The sequence below is a fragment of the Amia ocellicauda genome, chromosome 10 (genome assembly GCF_036373705.1).
Source record: "Amia ocellicauda isolate fAmiCal2 chromosome 10, fAmiCal2.hap1, whole genome shotgun sequence".
NCBI classification, from domain to species: Eukaryota; Metazoa; Chordata; class Actinopteri; order Amiiformes; family Amiidae; genus Amia; species Amia ocellicauda.
The window spans coordinates 25,960,682-25,984,179 of NC_089859.1; the positions used below are offsets into that span (position 1 = coordinate 25,960,682).

General features: G+C 35.5%; 1 protein-coding gene across 1 annotated transcript in view; it reads right to left on the minus strand.

The window, feature by feature from the left end:
• Nucleotides 1-677: 677 nt before the first annotated feature.
• Nucleotides 678-23,498, minus strand: part of nek10 (NIMA-related kinase 10) — a 30,606-nt gene continuing 7,785 nt past the window's right edge. The window contains exons 15-37 of the mRNA XM_066715738.1: nt 23,226-23,287; nt 22,527-22,604; nt 22,180-22,244; nt 21,976-22,078; nt 21,684-21,812; nt 21,333-21,470; nt 20,219-20,264; nt 19,978-20,099; nt 19,269-19,371; nt 18,230-18,305; nt 13,651-13,780; nt 13,096-13,166; nt 12,153-12,366; nt 11,478-11,655; nt 10,941-11,021; nt 8,723-8,774; nt 8,342-8,382; nt 7,339-7,439; nt 6,501-6,611; nt 5,767-5,872; nt 4,882-4,934; nt 4,016-4,071; nt 678-2,586 (exon numbers count right to left, since the gene is read on the minus strand). Coding sequence (XP_066571835.1) covers nt 2,565-2,586; nt 4,016-4,071; nt 4,882-4,934; nt 5,767-5,872; nt 6,501-6,611; nt 7,339-7,439; nt 8,342-8,382; nt 8,723-8,774; nt 10,941-11,021; nt 11,478-11,655; nt 12,153-12,366; nt 13,096-13,166; nt 13,651-13,780; nt 18,230-18,305; nt 19,269-19,371; nt 19,978-20,099; nt 20,219-20,264; nt 21,333-21,470; nt 21,684-21,812; nt 21,976-22,078; nt 22,180-22,244; nt 22,527-22,604; nt 23,226-23,287 — 2,138 coding nt within the window. The 3' untranslated portion in view covers nt 678-2,564. The remainder of the gene's footprint in view (nt 2,587-4,015; nt 4,072-4,881; nt 4,935-5,766; nt 5,873-6,500; nt 6,612-7,338; nt 7,440-8,341; nt 8,383-8,722; nt 8,775-10,940; nt 11,022-11,477; nt 11,656-12,152; nt 12,367-13,095; nt 13,167-13,650; nt 13,781-18,229; nt 18,306-19,268; nt 19,372-19,977; nt 20,100-20,218; nt 20,265-21,332; nt 21,471-21,683; nt 21,813-21,975; nt 22,079-22,179; nt 22,245-22,526; nt 22,605-23,225; nt 23,288-23,498) is intronic.

Sequence of the window (23,498 nt, forward strand, 5' to 3'; positions counted from 1 at the left end):
TTCCTTAGGAGCAGTTGAAACAAAATCCCTGTACAGATATTACAGATCATGAACAATAATCTTTCAGCCCTTGCAGTAAGCCATTCTTAGTAACCTTCCTATCACCCCACTTAATCATACCAATTTCCGCATTATTTCCTTTTTGGTGGGCTGCTAATAGTCTGAGTAAAGTGAAGCAACATTATCATCAACAACAAACAACAACAATGCATTAATGAAAGAGAATAATATGTTCTATGGGATTATTGTAACGGTACCCTGTAAACCTTCCAACATTTAAATTTGGATTAAATTGTTGTCACCGAATACCAAGATTAAATAATATATTAGCTACTCATACAAACATTTAAAGGATGTTTTCACAGAAGCAACTAATGATATATAATAAGAGAGCATCATATGGTATTGGAGAGTTTTGTTTATAATTTTGTTGCTGTGAAGTAATATACCTGAAGCTATGAGCAGGGCCATGCTTGTCAAGCCTATAGTACATAACCAATACTTGTAACATAGCCAATATATATACTGTATGACGCCATAAAGTAGAAAATTCAGTTTGGCCCAATACAGTCTCATTACATAAAAATTTTGAAAATAAAATCACACAAAACAAGGAAACATAACAGACACAAAAGAACCATTTCAGGCAGCAGAAACACACTCCCATAGAAGGGAAATACTTATGAACAATTTACTGTGTTGCTCTGCACAACAGTTCCACAAATAAAATAGAAACCATTATTTACAATATAAAGTGCTTTAGATTGCAGCTAGACAAAAAAAAACTAAGAAACAAACATGCAAAAACACCCTGAGATACCTACTAAGAAGTCAACCATCCATTTCAATTGCTGTTATTAAAGGGAGGAGATTAATTACAAAACAGCAGATCTATACAGTACATACATGTTTCTAACCATTCCACTATTATGATTAATATGATCTGAAAACAGCATACCTATTAGAGACCGCAGTAGGAATAATCTGATTCACAATTAAAGGTAGCTGTATTGTTACATGTGCAAATACCTCACAAGAGTTCTTACAATGAAGATATGTTAAAAAAAAGGAAACTTCACAAAACCATTTATGCATATCAACATAAAAAGTTCTGCAAATTATGTTCAAACTTTTGCTCACACTGTTACTGAGCAATCACTGATAAAAAAAAAAAATCAATGCCACCATAAAAGACAGTAACATGAATACAAATATAGAACACGCTGACATTTCATTTATTTTGATTATAATAATCTCTGTTTCCCTTTGATTGGACCGCTTGTTTGTTTATCAGTTGCTCTAACAACAAGTAAAAAAAAATATATGAATTTGTCTGCGCCTCATAATAGGGTTAGTTCACACAGCAGTACTTTGAGATATGTAGGTTTATAGCAACATCATTTTCCCTGACAAACATAGAAGAAAGAGGGTTCAGTTGAGAAATAATAGTTTTTAACAACAATCAGGAAACAGTTGTATGAAAAGAGCCATTACAATATGTTTTTTGTGGGGGGGGTTTTTGGGCGGGGGTTATTAAAATGTTGATACAGAAATGTACTGTAGGTAGGGGAGAAGCAATGTGCTGACCCAGAAAACCTTCATGAGATTAAATTATGGATTTGGCAGAATTATCCTCTTTGCCTAGACAGACCTTGGATTTAAACCCATTTCAGTCATTACAGAATGAAGAAAGGTGAGATATGTACTCCTGTCTGGGTCTGACAATTTTCCCAAAGGAGGATTTAACATTTCCTGTTTTGGTTTGTTTAACATATATAGAAAATGCTAAAATAAAACCTGAGTTACTGAAAAACATCAGAACTGGAGTCCAAAATATGCTCTTTGAAATTGTGATTTAACTCACACAATTCTGTCACTGCAACATTTTATATTATTTTATGAAAACACAAAAATGTCACAGCGCTATCATTATTATTATTGTTATTATTATTATATACAATTTTTGAAATGCAATAAGGTAAGTAAAATGGAATGGATATAACCAGTTTAGCTTTATTATTCCTGTTTATATGATCATTTCTTTTCAAGTTTTTCCTCTTGGTGGAACATACGCCACGTAAAGATCCTCTTGTGCAAAATGGACTATTGAGGAGCTGCGCTCAATTCAGTCAGCTATAAAATTAAGCTTTGCACCAACTCTTGACAATATATTTCTGCAGTAAATGTTCAATAAACACATTTGCTCTGCTGCTTCTTGTCGAGAAGTCAAGAGACAGTTGTTCTCTTCTCTCCTCTTCACGGAATAAATAAATTGCAGTGCTGATGGTTTGTGTTGCATCGGTGCAAGATTATGGCAGAGGGTAAGATAATTAAATAGTATATGAGGGTAAGATAATTAAAGCGCTGGTAGAAGGGTTCAATAAGTCTCATTGCATAGGGGACCACTGGATAAGCCTCGAACGCGGGCTTTCTGATTACAGCTGGGATTGTTGTCAAGCACTTTTGTGTTTTGTGAGGTGCAGGCAGTATGGCTTCAAGTTGAAACAGTATCACAGGCGGCACCAGAAAAATAATTATCTCCTCAGAGCAGGCAGGTTCTTGTCTCACCATGGATAATTGTGGTGCCTACAATAAACAAACAAAAAACTGTTAGTGCAAAACTAACTGCAATCTCATAATTAAGAGGATTTTCTATGACTTTATGGGAAGTCACACACAACAAAATCAAGTTTAAGGCCCTGAAAGTGTATTGTGCCTTTAGCTGAAGTGCAATAGAACAATTAGGATTTAAAAATCTCCAAGACAGACAGGAAAATTATCCAAGAGGGTTCAGGCAAGTGGCAATTTGAGGTTGCCAAGTAAGGGATTACAAGTGACACATTACTGTAACCAGATTGTTAAATATCAGTAACTGTACAAATTGTACAGGTCTGTATGAGGTGCTCATCTTACTCTGAGGTTTACTTTAATGTAATTATTTTTAGTAGCTAACTGTTCCCATGGTCACAAAACTCTGAAAAGATTAATTTTGCTCCAAGAGGTCTGAGCTCATTGTAGGCATGTTATGCTCCAGCGACAGTGCTGCACCAAACACAAATTAGACTCAACATCAAATTTAAGTAGCATGTTTACTGCTGTGTGTCTGACTCCCAAATTGGGTTGTTGCAGAATGGGAAATGGCATTAAAAATATAGATTAAAGGCGGCAGCAGACAATATTGTGCACAATATGAACCAGACAAAGTTCAATAAAATTGGAAAAAGAAACAAAAAAGACCAATTTGTATGTGATACCTATATTACTTTTATGATAAAAACATTGCTTAGCCAATTAAAAATGACTTGGAAGAATAAACCCTTTCTAAAAGGATTTTCTTGCAATACCACGTTAATACATGGTGAATTTATCATACTGTCTTTTTAATTGCTCAATACAATGTATTGGTGCTGAAATGCATGTATACAAACATTGCACTGATATAACAGCATTGGTTAATGTAACAGTTTGCCTGAAGTGAAGTTCCAATTAAATGAACACTCCCAACAGTGTGTAATTGTAATCCTTACTTAAAATACTTCATAAAGAGGTTTTAGACACATGGAGTGCTTTTCATAACTATTTTTGACTTGACTAAAGAGAAAGCAAATTAGTGCCAGACTGATTTCTGCATGTCAATTACTGAAACCTTTATCTTCCCCTGCTTTGCCTTTTGCAATACAAGAACTGCAATCAGAATCCAGAAATGCCTTTAAATGCTGAAAAATACTTGCATTACGACTTGAATTAATTTACCAAGTTCTTCTAAATGGAAAAGCAATCATCATCTGATTGATTAGGTGCTTTACTGGAAGCTCTAAAGTAGCAATAAAAGCAGACGCAGATTATTTTTTCCATTTCTAAAAATGTCCTTGAGGTTTTACACACGAGCTTCAACACTTGCTTTGTACTCGACTTGCAATAAACTGTAAACTCAAGTGTAACGGTGATCTGTGAAAACGGCACACTGTTCCTTCACTTCATTGATATTGCTGATTTTCCTAACAAATATCTTTACCTATTTGACGCTGCTCTGTAGTATCCGTTTTCCTCCAGAACCTCCTCCACCATGGTCTAGACAGAGTCAAAAACAGATATAATTTATTGATCAGTTTTGTATCACGGGGATGTAAATTGTAATAACACACCGGTTATGCCTGAAGCATGCAGGTATACATTAATGTTATATGTTCAGAAGCTGACCGTATAGGTTAGTTTCAAACAAGTAGTCTCAATTATTACAAAAAAAATGAACAGAATATTTGGGGACAGGCTATGGAAGTGTGAAACAAATTCACCCGATACGGTACTGCGAAAATACAGCTTATTAACTGAAATACTAATTAAGTTCTGCATCATTTGTATTTTAACACAGTATGCCTCCGTCTCTAACTTCACAGTCAGCATGTAATTACCATTCAGATGGAGTGAGGCTCTGAAAGAATGAAAGCAATTTCTGAAATATTAGAGTTTATAGAGAAATAGTTTATTAGAGAAATATTAGAGTCTAGTTTTTACCAGCAGGTACTAGCATCTTAGTAGAGGCAGATAGCGTTCAGTGGAAATGATCACATTAATGTTTTTACAGTACCTCTACAGTGTAGTGTTGCTTGATAATAGTAGTCGATAACGATATGATTTGTTTGGAAAAGCTGGTTCCTATCATCAAGGAACCACGTGCTATCAGGCCCAATTTTAACATGAACAGTCCCTGATTGAGAATAGATATCTAATTATCTCTCTGCATAGGAAGTTAATTCATGGATTATTATCAAGCTTGTTTTTTCCAGGACAAACCTCAAATTAATTCACATGTAAATGAGACATCTGTTTAATAAAAAAGTAAAAAAATAAATTTAAAAAACCCCTGCTTTAAAAACTCACCTGCATCTGTTCGTATGTAATGCCATCCTGATAGTTCACATTTCCTGTACTACCTGCGAACAATTCACACATACAGTCGGAGCTCCCGGCCACCACAATAGTGTCATTTTAAGGTAGAAAAAATATAGATTGTTTCAGATAAATATTTTAGCCTCATTTAAAAAGGAAAGAGGTATAATAAAACACAAAACAATTCAAAGACTATAAAAACTGAAATGGGAATCACTCTCTTGTCTAAAAAACTCTGAGTTTTATATACTGTATCCAAGTCTAAGAACATCATGTTGACTAAATCATAAAATATTGTACTCCAGAATGTGGTATTTTTCAAAACTAACTCAGGATATGAAAACCAATGTGGATCCTGATAAGAGATGGTATTTCAAATTTTGTTTTTAGATGACAAAAAAAAAACTTTAGAAGCTCAGGGTTCATGCTGTCAAAGAAGCAATTTTCACCTCCAAATTCTCTCGAGTTATTAGATTACACATTCTCCTGTTTGGTTTAAACGAATGCTTGCGTGAAGCTCCAATTCTTTCTTCACTTTCGGAAGAAAGAAACGAAAGAATTTTAATACCTTGAAGTTCATCTATAAAATCAAATTATAAAAAATACCATGTGACTCAAGGGAACCATGACCTACCCTCACCTCTTCTGAGAGCTCATTCAAGGCTCATTTATTGATCACAAAGACAGTGACTTTCATAGCAATTGTTAATGCCTGCATACTATCAAATTATTATTCTCTAAAATGCTGAATTTCAGGGCCTGAAACTAATGTTATGTAACTGACATCTGATGAAAGGGATAAAATAAATGTATTATTAATAGACATATCTTTATAAATGAGACTTTATGTCCTTTGTAATGCAAATGTTTCCTTACCTTGATCCTCGGGAACATGTAGGTTTCCCCCAAAGGACTGGCATAAGAAACGACTGTCTATACTAATGGAGCTGGGCTCTATGAGCTCTGGACAGCCCTGCAGAAGCTAAAAATACAGGAAAACACAAGTGTCTTTGTTAGATCAACTTCAGACGTAGGTAAGCCATACTTATGGTAAGGGACAATAGAGTGCAAACAGACTTCCTGGATGTTTGTATTTCAACATACTGATGTAGTTCATATTCTTTTTTGTTTTTCATATCCAGTAAATATTGCTGGAAAAAAACCTTCCCTTAACCATACTTTAGCAACTTTTTATGAACTTACTGGATGAGATTGAAAGCTTTTTCTTTCCAGAAAAACTCCCCAAAACAGGTGTTTTTGAAGAGCACTAAAATATCCTTTGTTGTTTTGTTTCTTTTATTGTAGGCCAAGAAGGCAAGCAAAAAATGCAGTTTAAATACAGCTACTATGCACAGAATCAACTTTGTTTTCCTAATCACTACAAACAAACAAAAAAGTGCATATCTTTTAAATCTTTTTGTATGCTTCTTGTTTAGTACTTCACAACATTTGAGAGAGGAAATGAGCTGGCAGGTTGAGCGGGGTTTGGAATTATGAGGCATAAAATATAGAAATCCAAACTGCAGTTTCAAACATCAAAACCCCCTCACAGGAAATTACTCAGGCTCACCTAAAGAAAAGTACATCAATGAAGGAAATATTTAACCAACCTTTTTCATTTCTGTTTTCAAGTTATAAGGACTACTCAGAGGGTGGAATAGTGACTTTTTGAATCTCTCTATTGCTCTTCTTTTGAAGTTGTGGTGCAAAGCAGGAGGAAGCTGAAAATAAATTGTATTGTGAAAAATAACACAGAAACAAGGAGTATCACTGCTCATTTTAGAACAGCCCAGTACTTACATGAATAACATGTTAATAAAATATTATTTAATGTGTATAGTGTAATATTTATTCCAGACAATTTTAGGCTAATTGAAAACAAAATATTACACTTTCATGTAGATAAACTATAAAAATACATATTCTGCATTGAAATCAGTCAGGTTTCCTTTCACTAGTTAGTCTTACCATTTTTGTACAATGGAAAATGCACTAGAACAATTTAATGTTTGACGAACACAGATAATCTGTTCAGTATATAATGGTCATTTTTTCTATTATTTATTAATGACTGCTCATTAGTTAAAAATGTACCATGGACAGATGATCATTCCTGAAAAGTCATATTTGTATCATTTTACAGAATAGTGCCTAATACATCACAACAACGATGATAGTTGCAAGTGATTAATTCAGAACTCTTTCCTGTCAGCTTAAGAAGGTCATAAATGCTTTGGTGTACATATAATGAAGACATATTGAAAAATATATGTAGTATTACATTACAGCTAAATACTGTGTCATGTTAAATAAGACAAATTATACCTCTCTTCAGAAATAAAATAACGACTTTCAATTCTGCTGTGTACTCCTAAAGAAGCATTCACATGACCTTGGCCATAACCGATAATTACACCAGTTTGAGAGGGACACACAGACAGCCCGTACCTGGGTAATGTAGATAATTTTGTGCAACTGAATAAGTATTCTCTGGATAGGATCACTGATCTGGCGAACTTTCCTTTGTGACACAGCGATTCCTGCAGATGCTGCAGGCGAGAAAGAGGCTATAGATCAGGTGAATACTACACACAGTGCTGTGTAAAATGAGAAATCACATTGAAAACCAGGAATCAAGCTGAATAACAGAGTCCCTCAGTTCAACAGAGGTCCACTCGAGTCCTGCAAAGGAACTGGTTCTGATAGAAAAATCGAGATCCCAGAAGAATCCCAGCTGAATGTACATTACTGCCATTTCCATTGATGATTTTGTTTCACTGTTTAAGAAACACACGGAGGCACCAACCAGTATCAACTACAGAGTCTCAAAAGACTGTCTGTTCTCCATAACTCATTGCTTGCAGCCCAGTAATAGGCCATGCTTCCCTTTTATAAGGTACATTTGCCCCGTGTTTGATGTATTCTAGATGTGTGCTAATGAGGGCTTTGCAAGAGCTCCTACAATTGTAGCCAGATCAAATACATGTACATATATTATTAAGGAAATACATGCTTTTGAAATGTCTCCAATGGAGAAATGATTTCATCAGACAACATGTGTCCCATTTCTTGGGGACTCATCCATTATGGATTTAAACCCCAAGTCAAGTGCAATATTTATAAAATGGATCATGGGATTTTCTTAACTGGTTTTTAGCATTCTCTCTCTCTCACTAGAATGAAAAAGTTGGAACTAGAATTCTCACAGAACTAGCGTATTCAGTACTACCACAGTGTGCAAAACATTGTGAAAAACTACTGCTGGGAGACTAGGACACTGGCATCCTACTGCTTGCATTGCTTCTGTGGAGATCACTGTTTTAACAAGAGCAAAGGATAGCTGAGCTAAGTAGGGAGAGAATTACATTTTTATCAACATTTCGAGAAGAAAAACCACATTCTTCAGACAATTTAGTCCATAACCTTCCTAATGGATCAGTATAGGCATTACCTGGTCTAGGTTTCACTGTGGGTAGACTAAAGTCTCCGCATCTGAAAGATATAATGATGAAAGTAACCCACAGCAATACAATTAGATGGCAAATAAATATCTACTGCACTGAGTTTTGATGAAAAAAAAAAAGAAAGAAAACAACATTTTATTTTTTTATTGCAATACCTGAGATGAAGATCATCTGTCTTGCCTCAGAAACCCAATTTGAGCTTCCATTCAGTCTACAGCCCTCACTGGGTCTGTGCTATTGCTGATATCACACCCCTCAGGGCTTCCACAGAACAGTGTTGTCAATTAGAGATTGTCCAGTAAGATTAAGACACTTAATGAGCAAATGATAATTGTTCAATAACAGGACTGAACTGGAATCTAACTTACCCAGTCTGGTGCTGTTCTCTCCCCGAAGCACTAATACTTCGCTTTATTGATCCTGGGAAGAACAAAATATATAAATACTAAAACTCGAAGCTCGACATATGTATAGGATTTAGAGACCATGGGCAGGTATTTTCAAAATGTGTAGATCGAATTCATGGCATTAGCTCATATCAAACTTGGTATAGTATTATTAAGTATAATATATATATATATATATATATATATATATATATATATATATATATATATATATATATATATATATATATATATATATATATAATATATATATATGGTGAACTTCTTGAGGTGATTTTTTTTTTCTTTGGATTAACATGATTAAAGCAAAACATCTTTTGGGATTTCAGGCTATTTATAACCATCAAAGCAGTTCTGAGCCTGCAAATCAATAAGTACACTCCTAGACAGAAACTCGAGGAAAATATCAGTACAAAGAATGTTATGTTTAATTTTCCATTTCTTCAACATACTCAAAAGAACAGATGCGTTCCTAAATTTAGCACTAACTGCCAGAAGATCAGCTAAGTGCTCTCAGCCTCTTCTCTGCAGTTCATTTCCTCATCTCCACAGTTCTTAAATGGGTGAAAAAATCTAATAATAAATCATTATTTGAAAACAGCCAGATAAACTCACATACAAAAGACTGATTTAGAGACAGAAATAGCCATTGAAGAAAAACACAAACACATATCGAGAGTATCTATGAGTGCCGTTTGTTTCTTCTGTTCCCAGCTGTGAGAACTAATAGTAACAATGACCTGAATATACACGAGGGGCAGAGTGGTATGGGTTATTCTTTATTTTAACTGTTTCTCCGTTATAGCCAATTAAGCCCCCAAAGCTTTAACGGTTTTATTGGAAGACATTTATTTTCCATCTCCAAGAACCAAAGTGATGATTCTGCACGTCTTGAGTGAGAATATTGTGATTTCATTTTATAAATATGTTTCAGTGAAGAAGCCTTGGCAGATCAGATTAAATTCCTTTACCCAATCCAACATACAGTTCAAGGGGAAAAATACTAAAATTACTTTTAGTAACTAAACTATTTAATGTGCACATTGTTAGAAAGACACAAGTATAAGGAAACTTATTCTGTGATACTGTGATTCGATATTACACTGAAGCATAAAAATTCTAAGTTGCCAGCTCACTCGTTTTTTATTACCTCCTCTTAAAACTGTACATTTATAACATCATTACGTTGTATCTTAAATCATGACATAATTGCCGGCTACCATACTTTTTTTGCTTATATTTCATTCCAAGGCATTCCATCTTTCTTACATTTATCACACATATCTCTGCATCTCTGACTCCAGATTAACTCATTTCAGCTTACCTCATCTTACTTTAATTTAATGATACAATCGTTTTTTCTTACATAAGCAAGCTATGACTTGCAGATGCTTTATCTCCCCCTTATTTATTGAGCTCTTTGATACACAGTACATTGGTTCAGTGCAAGTTTCATGTATATAGGTAAGCATTCTGGGAATCACTGTTAGAGAACCACACTGTGTTTCGAATTACATTTCGCTGAACAAACTATGATATTTCAAAAGTACATGTTAGCCTGCAAAAACAAACGAATTAACTAATTAATTCATTCATTTCAACATGGAAGTCTGTGGAGCCAGTTTTGTGTGTCTTTTGATACAGTTCCACATATATTTGTAACTTCTACCATTAAAGACACTCAGAATATCAGTGGGTAAGTAATGTCACATTAATGGAGAACTGTCGCTGTAATTAAACAAAGACAAATGTTGCCTCTTTCAAAATGTTACTCGGCATGCAATCAAGCCTTTCTCTCTGTATAAATCCCTTGGGTAATTCAAAGTGATGCACAAGTGGAGATTTATTTTCCTACCCAGTTAAATTGCACAGGACTAAGCAGTCAACAACTACACCAACAACACCCCCAACAATAACAACAACCAGAACACAAACTCAAGTGTGGTATTTACATTACTATTGTTCCTTTTCTTGCAAAACATTTTCTAAAACTTCCTTTGAAAAGTTTAAAAGTAGCAAAGAACTGCTGCTTCGTGTTCTTCTTTTCGTATCACTGCAATTGTAATCCCCCTCCATCTCTGCTCTTTTGCCCCAGGCTGACTTTGCACTGCTGTTAATCATTTTACCTCCCCTTAGTGCAGCACTAAAGCAAGCAAATAAATCAATTTGGATCACTTACTCAAAGCTAAATCTTTACTTGGGCTTGAAGTGGAACTGCTGGAGGTATCAGATGTATCCAGGTCTTCATCAGATCCAATATCTACAAACAATCAATATAAATTATTTTTAAAATGAAGGGGGTGATGGTAATTCATAAACAGGCCATGCATGTAGACAAGACCTGAAATGAGAAAAGGGATAGGAGATACCTTGCAGGTATTCTGAGATATGGAAGTGTTAATGGTAGGGTAAGAGTTGGGTCAATGTGAATGTTTTGGGTCAGGGTAGTGATGTTTCAAGAGGTTTTGGTACCTTTAGGATTAGGGCTGGGTTTATAACTATCATTACAACTAAGCCTAGACAGTAAGAGTTATAGAGAGAACAAATATGACCTTTAGATGGGTCAAGTGGTACTTTTCTTCAAAAACAGCCCATTCCACCACAATCAAGCAGAACAAACTGAGCTTGAGGATTGTCACCTTCATATTGACTAGGCAACTGCAGGGCTTCCTAAAGCAAGACATATTTATCCAGCTGCGTACGAGTTGGCACGTACCCTTTTCAGTGCTCTCCAAAGCAGCGTTTTCAAGTGCAGAGTGGGCCGCACTTGCTTTCACCGCCGCATCATTCATTGGACTGGCTTGAAAGGTAAATGGAGCTGTCTCTGAAGATCCACTCTTCACAATGACAGCCTCACCGCATGTTTCCCTGTTACAAGATTTAACACAGGATTCCTGTTGTAGAAAAAACAAAAAATAGACTCTCAACAGTAATATATGCATGTATGCAGGTATATGTAGAATTTATTCACATTTTCTGAATGTGAGAAAGTGCAGCTTCCTGTCATTACAGTTCCAAAGTATATTTTCATGTCATATGATAGGCAGATATGGAGAGGAATATTAACAGCTTAGTAAGTGCTAATGAGGAGCTCAGCTGAAGTGCTCAAGCCATTGCAGGTTTATAGATCTTCCTTTCTGCCACACACTTCATACACTGTCTCCAGCCATCATACTCCAGATGTGTAGTAGAAGAGGTGAAAACAGAACAGTAGTGGTCTATTTCTTAAGCACCCTCAAGCAGTAGTACAAATCATGTTTAAAAGAGAACGGTTCGATGCTCTTGACAATCAATCTTGCTCACCACGTAAATCTGTCTGTCAGCAATCTCAATTACAATTTCTTCCCTACCCCCCATAGGATCATCTCAAACCCCACTTCTCTATTTTTACCTTGGCTAATGCAGGTGCTGCCTGACAGTAACTCAGCATGCTCCTGTTGGCTTCCAGGAAGTACTTCTGTGTGCGTCTCCTCTCCCGGTCGAGTTTCTTCTCCAGGGTGAGCTGGGAGCTACGGAGGGCATCCACGTACTTCATCATGATGTCTGAGATCTTGGCACTGACCTCCACAATGTCTGGCCGTATCTCCGCATCTGGGGTCAAACACCTGGACAATTCCCCGAAAAAAAAAAAAAAAGAATAAAAAGATCCTGTCTGGGGGATGACGTAAGAATACCCAAGCTGCAGGCCACTTTGAGCTGCTCTGGATGAAATTGCATATTTATGAACCATTCAGAACTGAACTTCAGAATATTAGGAACAGGACAGAGAACACAGAGAGTGAAATCTGTTTAGATAGCCGATACAGCAATGGGAATATTTAAAGATTCTTAGAAAACTGGCCATTAGAGTGCAGTACCAATAGGAAGGATTAATGGTCACAAAGTTGATGATTGGTGTATTTGTAGCAGTAAACACGTACATTGCCTAATAGGTATTGCTGCTTTATAATCAAGAGGAAAAAATTGCACTTTTCTGTTTCAGAGATGGACCGAGCCAAGCGTGTATACTCCTGCATTTTTCATTAGCATACTTTCTTTCTGCTTTATTTTAAAAAGCACAGATAACAAGAGGTTAAAATTTCAATCACAAGCCATCCCTAGCAGTGGAGCAGTTTCATGTTTCTGCTAGCTCATTATTTCTGTCTTCCTAATGCCCCTCACAAACCTATATAAAATTCTCCATCCATTGATGAAAACAGAATGATACATCTGAATGCGCACAAGTTCAAAGTGTGCTATATTTAAACCAAGGAACTTGTTTGTGTTTAAAACCAAATCAATGCAGCTGTATGCAAAGCCGGATGAAATGAAGCCACACACAGTAGCCAGATTACCATTTAATGATGTCTGTCACTTTGTTTGAGAAAACACCCTCTGGAACTGGCTCATAAACAGCCTCTACTATCTAGAACAAAATGCAAAGACAAGAAAAGACATCAGGGCTTTCAGATTCACTGTACAAGATCATAAATACTGTTGTTTTTCTTGTGTAATGAATACATATATAATTGAAATGGAAATATGTACGTGTCACATTCACGTGTATTCAGTTTTGATTGTTTGTTTTGGTGTGCTGCACAAACGCTGCCTCAACAAATGCCACAGCTCCACCGATGCCCATCCACCTCATATTTCGCATCTGTTTCACAAGTGGAGATGTTAAATTACTGCTCTATTACAACATTTGATTGATGTAATTTTCTGTTATTTTTTCACAGCTGAAATTAAGAGAATAACTCCGGGTGATAAACTGATAAAAGCACATTCTTGTCATGGTGAAAAGCCACAGTAAACCATTATGTCTGTTAAAGAACTGGGAATCTTCACACGAACCACACTTTACTTGAGCCTTGATTAATCTATATCCATATTTCACATCTGGGTCTTACTTTGGTGGCCAGAGAGAGCATGTTTGTACTGTAGAAGGGCGGGCTGAGAGTGACCATCTGATACAGAATGCAGCCGGCGGCCCACACATCAGCCTTCTCCCCATACGGCTCGCTTTTCACAATCTCAGGACTGCAAGGCAAAGGAAAGCACAGAGCGGCCTTTCAATGAAATGTGCGCTATTTAGTTCAAACAAAGGCATGGAGATAAGGAATTTAATAATGAGAAGGCAGCATTACACAGATAAAAGGAGGGTTAGCTTGAATACAGAACAAGAAACCGGAGCAGAGAAAAATGGGAGAAAACTTATACACAGCACAAAATACGTCAAGGTCTACAATTTGGGTATCGATGGGTTACGTACCGTATCCCTCATCTGTGACATCTTCAATGTCAAGACAGAATTCCACTTTTAAAGAACACAGTAAACCATAGTTCACTGAAGCACCTATTCAATATATGCTCTTTAGGAGTGTATTTTTAATAGCCTACAGTTGTATTGTATCTGGAAACATATCTACTGGAACTGACTCTACCTGACTCTTTCCTGCAGCACTTCAGACAAGAAGAGTATCCCTTGTATCATCACACAGCACAGAGCTGCTAGTCATTCCCTTTGTCTTACTGACCTTCAAGCAACTCAAGTTTTCCTTGCAAGTCTTCTTACATTGTACCTTAATGTTTGGGCTCCATTTTACTCAATTTGTATCATTATTTTCATTAATGTCTATGCGATGTCCTATGGAATTTTCCTTTTTAACTCACAAGTGTTAAGCAACCATTCAAGCAAACTTGAATCACCATTCACATGCCTTGATACAGCTATCTAGGTTTGTTAACACTGTGCGGATAGGCGGAATAAGAAGAAGATAGTTGCTAAGATTACAGTGACACGTTTGACCCAGTGCAACACAGTCAGCGCATATATAACAGACCTATTTAATCTTGGTGTCTTCTGGTGAGTTCTGCTCTCCACCACACACGGTGGCTCTGATCCAACTAACTGAATACTAGATGTGTGCAAGCAAGATAAATCAATTATTAACAAAAGAGGGCCTTTCCTTAGGGAAATCAATAAAAACAATGTCTAAACTTAACTGCAGAAAAAAAAACTAAACAAAAAATATCCTTGCCGCAGGTAAACTGCAAGAGCTGGCAACTTTCTCAAACAAAGCAAATTAATAAGAAAAATAGGAGCTTCTCAGAGTAATCCTTTACTTACAAGTGCAATATAATGAATACAGCTACAAAGCAACCCCACTGGCTGAAGAAACATCTCTCTGGGAGCAGTCAGCAGTTACTAATTGCTTTGCATGAATATTTGCTTTGACAAATATTTTTCTGCTCAAAACCTCAAATGTATTTGAGCTGTGTTGTCAAAATTAGTGCTTCATTGTTAAGCCCTGTGCTCCTAGAGACGAGTGTTTGGGCATTCCCAACAGAAATATAAGAAGTACATTTTTCACAAAGATACATTTTCAGCAAACTTATGGGTGGGACTGGCTGAACTGCACATTCATGTCAGGATAATATTTTGTATATGCTGCTTTCGAAGGTTACAGTTTAAATGGTAAAATTACGTAATGCATCCTTGTTTTAATATTTTTTCAACACAGGGCCAGTAAATTCGGTATATTTGTAGTCAACAGGAGACAGACTTTTAAAGGTATTGAGTTTTGAGGAAATTTTACTCTGAATAGTTGCTACTATGACTACTATATGCTTTTCTACAAATAGCACAAATGACAAAGTACAAATTATCCTAAGATGTGATACTTTAAGTTCTGTGAGCCACTTTCAAGATGACACATACTTGTTCTAATGGTTTGAACATATACAGAACTGCCTTCAGTGACCTCCATTAGTACTGGCTAGTCACATATTACAGACATTATAAGATATGTGATAATTGGAGTCTTTGAACCAGACATGAGAGTCAATGCCAAGCATGCAATCGGTCTAGTGTTCAAAGTGTAGCAAATTAATTTCACTGAATATTTGCAAAATGAAAACTACTTTAGACATAAGGATAGCCACATGGTCACTTCAATAAGGCAGAAAACCAACACCACTTAAGTGATGCTAAATTAAATGAACACATCCCTAGAATAAAACAAAGCCAATTCCAACATTAAAAAATTTACCAATCAATCTAATTGTACCCTCAGTTAAATAGATTTTACCATAATGTATCAAATCAAAAGATTTTGTTAATATTAAGATTATACCCATAAGTCCCCTTGGTATACACAGAGAGTAACCTCCTGGACTAAACTACACACTGCCAGCTGCTGGAGTTAGTTGAAAATCAAGGTAAGAAATACTGTACAACACTTTATTTACTAGAACAGGTAGTACAAGGTCTGAATGACACAAGGCTAAACAAGTTGTGCCTCAAAGTGTTGCTTTGTGAATGCTTGTTGTTAATGCTCCCAATCAAACCTTGCAAAATTAATCCACACCCTAGTTGGAAATATTCCCCAGCCTCATGTCGTTTTGAGGAAGCAGTTCTGGAAATGTCTGTTCAACCTTTGGGAATACAGAGCTGCCTGAGGGCAGATTGATTACCCAAGAAAAATAAATACAAAAACAACAATGTAATGAACATGTAGAAGTTAGAAAGGCTGTATAAAGCACCCATGAATGAAACTGTGGCTGATAAGGAAACAGGTATGGCATTGCCTTGAATAAACAAAATGTTCTTGAACTTAATCAGGAATGTTGCAATCAACGCATTCAGATATATTTCCATTTGGCAGGTTGGTTGAAGTATTGATTTAATCTGAGTTGAGGGCTGCACTTGAGGCCACCTAATATCACTTGAATGTCGTTGGTGATGTTGTTGTTGTTTATAATTTAATTATACCAATGCTGCAGGTTTGTAACCTGATTCACGACTGTTTAACAGAAAATCCCAGCTGCTTTGGATTTAAAGTTACAAATATTAGAAAGCTGGCTTCATCCTGGAGACTATTTAATCTTTCCAAAGCTTCCCTTCCATCAAAGACATTGCTAATAATCATTTATGATGCCTTCAAAGACATAGAAAAAAGCTTTTAAGGGTTTAAGATGTAAGGTTTACAGCATGAAAGCTGAAAACACAACCACATCTCATGATGTAAAGAGGCCCACTTCACGGCAGTGTTGGTTTGCTTTACACATTTTGCATTTATGTTGCTCTTGGAGCTCCTACTAATAAGTACTACCTATTTTTAGTGTATTAGAAAAACACGATTTCTCAGTGGAAAGCTGAACGTGAAAAAGGTGATTTGTGACTGATGAAGCAGGCTGCAACAAAAATACTATGTACAACACAATGATACATGTATTACACTTAAATAATCACAAGATATCACTTGTAGCTTGTTTTTCATTTTTAACTGTATGCGACTTTAATTGATACCTTTGTAAAATGCATTTAGATGGGTGTTTTCCTTTAAAATTGTAATGCATTCACTATAATTAAGCTCTCTCAACAATGAAATACATATATTGAATGTTTCAGTTTCTTTGGTTAACCTAAGTGATGAATCGAGAGCTGTGCAATGTTTCTTAAAGGTCTGTGACCCATGTTGTGCATGAAAATGTATTTCTGTGAAATTCTGAGAAATTAAATAAATGTATTTCATTTCCGGACTTAGCACATATCAAATACAGACTTTAGGGCAGGTCTTGACTAACAGTATGTGCAGTGCGTATATGATTGAAATTAAATCTGGCTAATATAATATAAAGCAAAAGATTCATGAGAAAGATTGGGTGTGCATTCGCAAGCATATAATTCATTTGTCACAATCCAGCTGATTGATGCACAAAGTTTTATAAAACAGAATGTAGAATCATCAACATATAGAGTACATCCATCCATCCATCCATCCATACCGGCAGGCATAGGGCACAAGGCAGGAATACACCCAGGACAGGATGTCAGTCCATCGCTGGGCAATATACAGTAAATAATTGTAAGTAATTCAACATTCAAAATTAATCTTTGCTGTGATCCCTTTGTCTTTGTAATACATTCAAAGAAACACATAAATAGATTTCTATGTATCAATATGTAGAATTCAGAAACATCCTAAAGTTTGAGTTTAACCTTTACATTTAGCACTCATTAAAAATAGTTTAAAATTGTGGAATTTCCCTTTAAAATAATTTCCTACCTAGACAAGACTAGAAAACTACCAATTGTCCAGTTAATATTCTGAGCAGTTATGTGTCCCACCTGACTGGTAAGGTGTAATGAGGGCTATTGTTCTTCTAACTGTACTGTAGAGTTTGTGTCTGTGGCACAGATTACACAGTTTGCTATTCTGTTGTAGAGAATAGCATTTGCCTCTGCTTCAGATGATAATTATAGTTTTAAAAGACAAGTACACTATATGCATAAACCAGGATGCAAATACAGTATAATATAGCAGAAAGGTATACAGTAGAAACAGTAGAAACTATCTGAAGCAAATGCCTTGTCATACTTAGCATAACATAGAAATTAGCTATTTAGAACAGTGAGTGCTCCTTTTCCACCACTGCTTAATTATAGCTAAATATGTGCAGCTCCTGCATCTTGACAATACTCACCATGAATACAAAATAGTTCCAACAACAGATGTAAGCTTGCTGTTTTCTTGTTTTTGCTTCGCAAGTCCGAAGTCAGCTAAACAAATAGTTATGAACCAGTCAGTTGATTTTAAATTCACATCCCCAAAACCCTGTAAACAATCCCTCAAAGCCTTTCTTACAGAGCTCAGCATTCATTGAGTGTGGTGATTGTTTTGATTTTTCAACATTGATATAAAAAGTAAGATAAGTAAGACTTATTTTTGATCCATTGAATAAATAAACTGAGCAATTTTATAAAAAATGCATACATAACGAAACTGATTGTAAGAAGAAACATTACTTTCTTATAGGCTTAGGCTTGATCAGTAGTATGCCTCTCTCTCTCTCTCTCTCTCTCTAAGCAACCATGCCACCTAGTGTATCCATACCTGACATTTATTTTATTTAGTCCTTATTCTAAAATACTGTTTACTCAGTCAACACATTGGTCAAGGTTTTGAGCTGAAGTATTAAGGTTTACCAGCATGGACTATGTGCAGGTAGGGCAGTGTTTTAAAATGCTGAGCTTCTTTTTGAACAGGGTGTGTGGTAATATCTACAGGGTTACGCTGTGAATGTTAATTTAAACACAGCTATCACCATGTCATCCTCATACCTACCATTCTTGAAAACAATGGGTGGCAGTCACGCAGGAGTTTGGTTATTTAGCAGGAAGGGCCGTAAACACTGACCAAAAAACCTAACTGTGTCTCTGTTTTTTAAATGAGCCTCAAGTGTTTTTGAGTACACTGTGCCTGCCATTAAGATATATCTAAACAGTGAAGTGATGCAGTAAGACATGGTCAGAGACAGACAAGCAAGCTACTTGACATCAGAGCTGAAGTGCGAGAAGAGGATGCTGAACACATTCAGCTTCAATTCAAGGGTACTTTATATTATTTGTACTTTTCTATTAGTTTATTTTTATTCTTGGTTTTAAGCCATTTGGGTGTATTTTCAGTGAATCACTGCAAAACACGGTAACTAGTTTTAAGTGAATATGTCATAATTCACTTACTTATGGTTACTTTATCCTTTTCACCCAGCATTATGTTGTTTGGAGTGAGATCTCTATGCACTATCCTCTTCTCTTTATGCAAGTATCGAAGGGCTAAGCACATCTGAAAAGGGAAAAGGAAGAGGGAGGGAATCTTTTATATATATATATATATATATATATATATATATATATATATATATATATATATAATCTCAAACCTCTCTGAAGTAATTACATTATATATGACGACAAGTGAAACAAAGATATACATGTTTATTCCCACATGTCTGTTAAAATAGAAAACGTTGAAGTCAGAAGCATTTTTCTGCTGTTTCAAACATTTCGATTAACCTGGGAAATGTGTTATTTGATGCTGTTTTTGCATTGAATCTTAACATTTGTGCTAAAACATTTTAGCAAGGATATGTACAAGGAATCCAAAAGCAAGCTTTAGCCATTTCAGTTTTTGTCAGAGAAATAAACTATGTTGTATTTTTCCTGCATTTTCAGGAAGACAGATCAGGCACGTTTTTGCTGGAATAGTCTATGAGCATATCAAATAATAACATAGTAGAAATGAATGTCCGAAGCCCACAGAGCAAATAGCAAATGCTAAAAAAGAAGTAAAGCAATAAGTAAAAGTTTATCTGAACTACAGGTCTAACAAAACATATGGATGGATATATCTAAGCAATGCTGTATTTTATTAGAAGTTAAAAGGCCTTACCTGAATAAATATAGTCCATATCCTATCTTCTGTGAAGCGCTGTTGTTTTTCCTTGAGAGAATTGAAGTGTTCACCAAGGGGCGCTCCTTCAATCAACTCCATCACAATATACAGTCTGTCACCTGCGCAAGAGACTCAGAACAACATTATCATGACACATTCACTGGGACACACTCTGGCTTACTGATACACATCTGTATATACACAAAAAAATATACACAAAATATATACACAAACTTACTTTCTAAGAAGGTCTTGTAATATCTGACAACGTTAACATGGTTCATCTGGAATGCAAAAGAGAAAAGAAACAATGAAGTTTAAAAAAATGATCAACAAGAACCTTAAAAAAAACTATTTTACGATGTGTATATAATGCATCTTAACCATTAAGGGAGGGGGGTATTCATTTTAAACTGCTACTTTATTGATTTCAATGGAATCAGCACAATTTCCTACAATCTAAATCAATGTTAAAATCTGAAAATATATACTTGGTATACACTGTGGCATACTGGTGTGCAATAATCAGTCATCACTAGGTTACGTACTTACCTTAAACACTGAAATCTTCACTTTATTATATTATATTATGTATTATAAATTGAATACATTAATAAGGATCAGAATCCTTCTTCTGAACCATGATATTGCATTTAAGTGCCAAATGAAGAGACTTACACCATTGTATTCCGTAAGTAAGTTACCTACCCTATATTATGCCCTACCAATATCCTCAAAACCAACCCAAGCCAAAACCCACATTTCAAACAAATGTCAATGTAAGTTAGTTGAAAATCAACCCTGACATTGTTTACAGAGGATTCTAATTCTAACCCTAGCCCAGACCAAAATATAACCCTAATTTCATCACAAAATTATTCTTTAGTGCATCATTTATTTACAATACTCCATATAATGCTCTCTATATAAGCTAAATGTAACTATTACAGCATTCCTGCCTTCATCTTTATCTCTAATTAAAACTTAGCTCTGTCAAGTTTTCTAATTTTGGATATTGCTTTTTTATTGTGATTAAATATTAAAATCCAAATATTTAGTTAATATAGATATTGCAGTTAAGTTCTCTTACAGCTACATCATATTTAGAAGTGAGACTGCATTGCAGAGGAGAATGGGGAGACCTGCAGCATAAATAAATTATTCCTACCAGAATTACACAACTCTGAACACCAGGACACGACCGAATTTCTCACGTAAAGTAAGTTTTGTTTTAAAGGTTAAATGTGAAGTAGGTGTATTTTACTTCATGAATCACTGAATAACATTGTATTCAAAATGTAGGCTGAGAACACTTTAGACTACAACTGCACACAAGAAGGTTGGAGAGTTACCTGCTCTTTGATGATGGTGAGTTCTGACACAATCTTCTCCACACTACTGTCCCGGTCCTTCTTGTCTTTGCCAAAGGCAGGATTATGGAGATTAACTTCTTTCAAGGCAAACAGATTCTGGCCACTCTGTTTCCTCACCTGTTCCAAAAACCAGTTGCAATTTTGTTTTTCCAACAGTACATTAAAAGGATTTCAGGATTCAGAGAGGTCCAAACTGAAAAATATGTATCATCACATTCCCATCGTAGGTGAAGGTGCATGTACTACTATATTGTTAAGACTTGATTTGTTACCAAACCCAGGCACCATTAGATTAAAATCTTTTCACAATGCTGTTAATCAGCCAAGTACCTTATAAACGCTCCCAAACGCTCCACTCCCAAGATGGTCGAGAATGGCATAACCATTGATTACTTTCGATGGAGCTTTATTCTGATTTGCAGTTTCAATACTTTCTTTGATAGTATTTAATTCTTCATCCTGTAATTAGAAATACAAATAAATTAAAAAATACATGTATAACAACTTTATTTCAAATGTAATTTAAAACCTAATTAGATTGATTTTTTATACACACAGACACACATATAATATTAAGCTATTAGTAAAATTAAGACTTAAAATTATACTGGATAACACTTACTGAAAGAGTGGAGACTTTTGCTAGCAGCTTTTCATAGGCAGTGATGTCACGAACATAATGGCCAATGTCAATAAACATCTCAAACAATTCTGTCGAAAATACTCTGAAAAGGCAAGCACTCCTGTTACTCCCGTAATTCATTTTACTGGATGTCATGTCAAACAATAAGGAATGCTTCTGCTTAATAACATTTCATCTCATTACCTCTTGAAGAGATGCCGGTTTCGTTCCATACTAAACAGGAAACGCAAAGCCCTAAAGGCGTAGCACTGTCATAGAAAAGAAAAAGAGACATTCAGCTACATCGCATGGCATAAAATGCTGACATCAATCTCTTGCAGCAGAAAAACTAAAGTGAGTTATACCTTATGAAGCAGTAATGAATTGCAAAACATAGCGTACATTATGTTAAAAAATATTAGGAATTGTAGAGTAGATTTGATTATTGTACAAAGCTCAGTTTCAAATTGTTAAAACCCTCAAATCATGAACGATTTCAAGCAGATTTAGTATTGATATTAATATATATTATAGACATATGGTTAGGGTACCTGAAGCATTTCCGCCTTTGGTCCAGTCTTTTGCTTATGTGGCAGAACTAATTTCCCTATTATGTAGACCCCATTTTCCTAGGGAAGCAATAGGATAAATACATTCTAAATACAGTATTATGTATTAGTGAATTAGTATTAGTGAATTTGTTAATGGGTATAGGAAATCTCACCTCAATTATAGATATAATGATAACACTTTACAATAGGTCTCCATAGTTACAGTGTATTAACACAAGAGGTACTCAGTAATTACATTTTAGTTACTCATAAGAACAGTGTAATTATGCATTTGTTAACCTGTACTTAATGTGTACTTAATATGTTTTGTATCTCATTCCACTATTTTGCTTGATCTAAGAATATCTTTGTGGAAAACTATTATGAGACCCTTCAAAGAGAAGATTTAACAGCAATAAATGAGTAAAGAACATGTTTAGATGACCCAGCAGAATGTAAAGCTGTTTCTTAAATGTATATGTGCAGTAGACCTTCTGGGTAAGTAAACAATCTAGTAAATTAAAGAATAATCAAACCTGGCAAGATTCCACTGCAAAAGAAGAAGGTGATTTGGACTTAAATGGTTTAACAGACTGGATTTTTCACTTTTTTTTTTTTTTCTAAAGCGTTGAAGTTGAAAGTGATTTATTGGCAATCACAGACTAGAATTTTAATGAGATGTTGTATTGCATTTTTTACCTGAATTACTTGGTGTGCATTAGTGTCATCCAATACAAGCTCTGTCAGAGCAGCACAGCAGGCTAGAAAAGAGGGAAGAGGCATTAGGAGGCAATATTGTTGACTGGGGATGTAATAGGCGGTCCCTGGTGTGTGGGGTTTGATTGCAGCTAATTGAACAGCTCTGGAGTGTCACGCAAGAGAAGCAACAGATAGTTCGTGTATTCAAAGCCCTGTACAAAAGGCAATCACAGGAAACACACAGTGGAAGAAGCCCTTTGGAAATTAGCCAGT